Source organism: Etheostoma spectabile, chromosome 14, assembly GCF_008692095.1.
Source record: "Etheostoma spectabile isolate EspeVRDwgs_2016 chromosome 14, UIUC_Espe_1.0, whole genome shotgun sequence".
In the NCBI taxonomy this organism is placed as follows: Eukaryota; Metazoa; Chordata; class Actinopteri; order Perciformes; family Percidae; genus Etheostoma; species Etheostoma spectabile.
The window spans coordinates 11,766,913-11,772,872 of NC_045746.1; the positions used below are offsets into that span (position 1 = coordinate 11,766,913).

At 40.8% G+C, this 5,960-nt stretch overlaps 2 protein-coding genes across 3 annotated transcripts in view; both read right to left on the bottom strand.

The window, feature by feature from the left end:
• Window positions 1-1,454, bottom strand: part of tent4a (terminal nucleotidyltransferase 4A) — a 16,883-nt gene extending 15,429 nt beyond the window's left edge. For both annotated transcript variants that reach the window (XM_032535112.1, XM_032535111.1), the window contains exon 1: window positions 386-1,454. In XM_032535112.1, coding sequence (XP_032391003.1) covers window positions 386-1,203 — 818 coding nt within the window. In that variant the 5' untranslated portion in view covers window positions 1,204-1,454. The remainder of the gene's footprint in view (window positions 1-385) is intronic.
• Window positions 1,455-3,926: 2,472 nt separating this feature from the next.
• The window catches only part of srd5a1 (steroid-5-alpha-reductase, alpha polypeptide 1 (3-oxo-5 alpha-steroid delta 4-dehydrogenase alpha 1)), a 12,659-nt gene continuing 10,625 nt past the window's right edge, over window positions 3,927-5,960 (bottom strand). The window contains exons 5-6 of the mRNA XM_032535121.1: window positions 4,916-5,903; window positions 3,927-4,320 (exon numbers count right to left, since the gene is read on the bottom strand). Coding sequence (XP_032391012.1) covers window positions 5,837-5,903 — 67 coding nt within the window. The 3' untranslated portion in view covers window positions 3,927-4,320; window positions 4,916-5,836. The remainder of the gene's footprint in view (window positions 4,321-4,915; window positions 5,904-5,960) is intronic.

Sequence of the window (5,960 nt, forward strand, 5' to 3'; positions counted from 1 at the left end):
TTCTAAATCAAGTTCTCACAATGGACGTCTTTTAATTGTTCTTGACAATGGTTCGTGTGGCATATTTGTATTTTTTAGTGACCCAGTTCAAACTTCAGGAGACGAAATCAGAGCACTTCCGGTCTTGTTGTAGCCAACCATCGCTGTCTGTCGGTGGCTTGTAGCTATCCAGCAAACAGCCCAACTCCAGTTTAAACTGCATTGCTGGGTATACTGTCGTAGATAGCGTTAACTGCGTTGAAAATAGCTCTATGACGTTCTAACAATACCATAATATTTGGCACACATGACTGCCCAAGATGTAACAATGTCTTGTAACCATTAACGTTAAAACAAACAGCAAATGTTAGCGTCAGTTAGCCTTTTAGTAATAGTGTTCACTCACCCGTGGACGCCAGGGTTGTACTTCCTTGTCTTCCAGGGTGTCCAAGTGCTCGCATAATTGCCATTAGTGCAGTTTGAAAGCAAGTAGTTCATCCCATAAGTGCTTGCTTTGTTGTCACTTTTCCTTCGGCCTGGATGGTGATTGTGTGTGTGATTTACAGATGCAGTGGGGTGTACCTGATGGCGCCTCACGTAAACCTGCTGTAAATTAAAAGCCGGGTGCTCCTGTAACGTTAGATGAGGGTGGTAGAGGTTGACATTATTGTCCACGCCGTCCCTCACGCTAAAAAACAGACTGGCACCCCCGACGTTTTTATTAATGTTGCTTGTTACATTGCTTCCCATAGTCCTCTCAAGTGAGCAGCTGGAAGGGGGGCTGTCCGCCCCGGATTCCTGTGAGGAGGACGAAGAGACAGATCCCGTTTTCTGGGGCAGGGGTCTGCCCTTACCTGGTTCAGCGGCGTTTGCCGTGGCGAAGGAGTTACACACGTTCCCGTTGGACAGCGCTATCCCCAGCGAGGAAATCGCAGCGCCGTTGATACTAGTAGTGCCGTTCATGATGCTGTGATGGCTGCTGCTTAAGCTGGCAGGAACGTTACCGGTGCTGCCGCAAATGCTCTTGCTCGATGCCACCGCGGTCGCCACATTTTTTAAAACATCCAACGCAGCGTAATTCACGCACTGGTTGTAGTTTTGATTGTGAAGCTGGTGCTGAGCGGAGAGTGTCCGTACTCCCTGAGAGGTCTCCCAGACGTGCATCCATAAGGCGTTCGCAGGTCCTTTCTGTTCGGGCTGAATCCAAGCTACCCTCGGATCCATTCAACTTCTTTCTCCGGTAACCCCTCTACAAGTATCACTAGCGAGCCCGTTGTGAATCTGCGCCACTACCTGGGCCGTTCAAATGTCGCCGCACTGTCCGGGGTTGCGAAGAAGAGAAGTCTTTAAACATTAAACCGAATCAGGACCATAGATAAAGTGGCCCCTGATACCGCTAGCTGGGGAAAAAAAACGCTAACCGTTTCCTACGGGAATTCAATATGGCGTATTCTATCTCTTCAAATCCATGCGCATGCGCTCTACGAGGGGTTTCTTTAACGACGACTGCGCCCCCCATCCGCCCACTTCTTCATCACGCCGGCCGTTTGATGAATTGCACAGAATATATATAAATATTACTTTAATTCAATATATATTTCATTGAACAAAAAGTAATGGACTCCACGGTTATCGTCAGTAATATATAGAATAGCCTGCATTCTATCTTCATCCATGGGTGGGGGAACGGGAGTGTGGGTTCATAGGTCATCCCCTATCTAAATGAGGCAGTGGCTGACTTTTGCAGGAATGTCAGTCTCAGATAGCAAATATTGGCAGATAAGATACATATGCAAAGCTGTGGATTATAGGGACATTAATAGCTTGGGATTCAAAGGGAATCGGTCTGTCCTAGTATCCCAGACAGGGATCCACAACTTCATGTTCTTCTGTTTAGGAAAGCTCTGACATAAAATTGCCCACTGTAAACATATAAAATCCTATTTTGAATGTCTAAAAATTCTATTGAAATAAAAAAAAACACCACTCTTCTACAAAATATACTTTACATAAACATTAACCAAAGAGGGAGACCACATTGTGTTGTCAGCTGGCATCTGAAATACAGCTGGGGCCCATAATAACAACCTCTGGCCCCTTGAAATGCTGCTCGCATACATTCAAACAGCAGAAAAACCACATTCCACAGGGTAGCACACAGAGGGGTTTACACTCAAATGGAGCATTTCAGATGTTCTCAGCAACCTGTGAATCAAAATGCTCAAGGGGCAAAACACAATAGATGGTGTTGATTATCCCAGACTCTGTAACCCACCCTGCCCGAGAAACAACAATCTCCCAGCCCATTAAGGGCTTGGATAGAGTGGAGGCAGGCTGGATAAGGCCTAACCAGCACCTTCTGGGACGTGTATGCATGTAAAGGAGTGGATGAGTGTTTCTTGCATAATGCCCGCCCCCAACCCTTGCTACTCACGTGCAGCATGTGACAGAGTCAAGGAAAACCCCCCAGAGCAAACTATGTGCCAGCTAGGATATGCAGCCCTCTGCATGACACTCATACACACAGCTGCTCACTCCCACTGTATGCTTGTAGAAATATAAGCTCTTCTTTCTATCTTACACTGTGTGAAACAGGCAGATTGAACAGGTTATTCCTCTCATTTCTCATGTCACACTCTCGGCTAAAGCCAAACGGCAACACTGACTGTGTGCCAGTGTGTGTGTGTGTGTGTGTGATTTCAAGGCTGGTTTGTCTCATTGTCAGCTTTTATGGGATTACCACATTGGTGACGACTGGACCACAGCTGATAGATGTCTAAAACACACACACACACACACAAGGCTGGAACAGACAACAGAATGCTCTTAGGCACAACAGTCATGGCACATAATATTAAGGCAGCAGCCAGTAGTCTGAGACGGCATGTAGCTTGAATAATAATGAGGCCACAGCACTTACACGGTTATATCAGCAGCTATTTAACATCTCTACACAGGCACACGTTGCCTGTGGGGAGTCAACCGCACTGTGGCGTTTTATACAGCATAACAAGGATAGAGGTATAATGGGCCCAGCAAATATCATCCAACTGCGTAGCTGCAGCTGCTGCGGGGTCAGAACTGTATCATCAAGGCAAGGAAAAAAACGCTTCTTTAATGTTAACATCAACACATCACCTGCAGGCAATTGCTGAGGCTTTACTTTGTGTTAATGCATTGATTTAATTTTGCTTATCAGGCTTTCACAAAATTTGAAACCAGTCAGTCATGTGTATTATGTTAACTAGAGCATAATTGTTATTCACTCCTATTGGTGGATTTGGAAACCAAGGGGGAGGATCTTTACTAAATTTGATCTATCCAAACACACATAAAAAGGACACGGGGATGCAAAAGCCAAAGATAAAGATCAAAAGAAATCATTAATTTGACTAAGTTCTGTAATGAGTAATATTGACCTAAACATTTTATTACATTATTAAATCAACTGACCTATTCTTGTGTATGGCCAGAATAGTTAGCTCTGATCAGCTGACAGTTTCCCGTGGTCTAGTTCCTGAAAAAACTTGCAAAACAAAATTAATTATCTTCTAGAGCTTACATTTGGTGTTTTAAAGACATCAATTCAATCCTCAACACCTTATGAACACACCTACGTGACAGCAGCCGTAAAAAAAGGATAGAATAACCGACGCTGCAATTGAAGAAGTGTACACATGAAAGAAGCTATTCTATCTTTGTACGTATGTAAGCATATAAAAAAGGAAATCCATAGGCGCCTGCCTAAAGATGAATGGTGTTATAGTCAGATGGCAGACTCAGTAAAGACTTGCTGTGTAATATAGAGATGCAATTACACCAAGCGTGGACAACGTGGATACACCGAGGAAAGAGAGAGAGACGGTGGGGACCTCGAACATGAAGGATATCCCTCTGCATAGCCCTCAGCGACACGCAGCCTTCATTCTTCATCACACTCGAACACAGAGGTCTTATGATTTATTGATGGGACGTGTAAAAACAATGACAATATATTTATATATATTTTTCCAATACAACACATTAATAAAATTCATGATAACCTGGCCTTGGCTGTGTAATTGCACTTGTTTCCTTTCTAAACCTATTGTGAGAAAAACTGAACATAAGGCAGATCACATTGTTAGTATCTATAAAATAAGACATGATTTCAGAAACTCCCAATCATATGATTATTTAGCTCATGGTAAAAGTGACTATGAAACAAAAATAAATAAAGAAGATCGATTGCAATGTTTCATTTTCTTATCTTCTCTCCTACGCTCCCTCTTTCCATTCAGTCACACACAAGCTCATCCATTCAGCGTTGCTTAGGTCAAACGTGCTGCTGATGTGAACATACTCTATATATATATATATATATATATACACACACACACACACCACTATGTGTGTATATATATGTATATATATATATATAATATCACATATATATATCTACTATCATAAATATACACATACTACATATATACACATACACACACATATATACAACACCACATCACACATATATACATATCATAATACATATATATTACACACATATATATATATACACATATATATTTATATATACACACTATATATTAATATATATTATGTAATATCAACATCCACTATATATATACACATATACACATATATCACACATATATATTATACATTATATACACACAATATATATACACACATTACATATATATCACCATTCCATATCACACATCATATATACACCTATATACACCTATATATATATAACATATTATATTTACCTATATACATATATACGTATATATACACATATATACATACATATATACATACATATATATACACATATATACATACATATGTACATATACATACATACATATACATATACATATATACACATATACATATATATACATATACATATATATATATACATATATACACACATACATCTCTCCGCCAGTTCTTCTTTGATCTCTTTCTCAGAAGCCCCGACAGGAGTGACGTGTTGAGGCAACGCTATCTTCTTCTCATTTCAGGCATGGCTGAGTTATCGAGGGCCGTGCTTGATTTCCCTGCAGCCGGTAGCTGTGTGCAGGCCTGCTGCAGTCTCAAGTCTTCACAGGATAGCGATGTAGTTACCCTTTGTTCCAAAGTGGCTTCTCATCCAGGAGTTTGCGATGATGAGGCGAGTAGTAAAAAGTCTTTTCCTGGAGCAAAGTGAGGGAGGGAATTGTATTGGGACTTCGTTCAAGGTCCTTTGTCTTTCATCTTTGCAATTCAAAAGGATGTTAAAAAGATGCACTTGCAACAGATGACTCGAGAGTGAATAAAAACTTTTAAGTGTCTGCTTTGCATTTCCAAGTTAATGTTCCATCTGGGGGGAACTACAGATCAGCGGAGAGTCTTATAAGTGTTTCTTGCTGGTGCCAAGTGTTATAAATCCACTGTATTACTGTTGAGGTATACTCCATTTGATATCTTATTTCCTCTGGAGGGCACTGAATGTTGCCTCTCCAGCAAACATAGCACTTTCACTACATTCAGTTCATGGCTGTTGAGGTTATGTTGTGCTTTATGGACAATATTAACAAAGTAATAAGCAAAGGTAATGATACTAATCCATTTAAAAATTAAAAATGATGGCTTTTAACCGTTGCTTGGACCTCAGATAAAAGCATTTAAAAGCATGTAGCCTGTGATTCATTCGGTTTTCAGTAAAAAACAACAACAACAACAACTGCGTCTTCAAGGTCTTTTTCTGACAGAGCTTTCCTACATTATAGGAATGTATTTTGCAAATGTTATTCCCAGCCATTGGAAGAACCAGTAGCTTTTCAAGCTTCTAGTACCCGATGTGTTTTTAGAGCAGAAAGGGAATCAGTGCCTTTCTACTTTTAGGGTAGTCTTCAAACTTAGCGAGGTACCATCTAGAGAGAGAGAGAATGAGGGGGAAAAAAGGCATTTTCTTCTATTAATACGAGTAT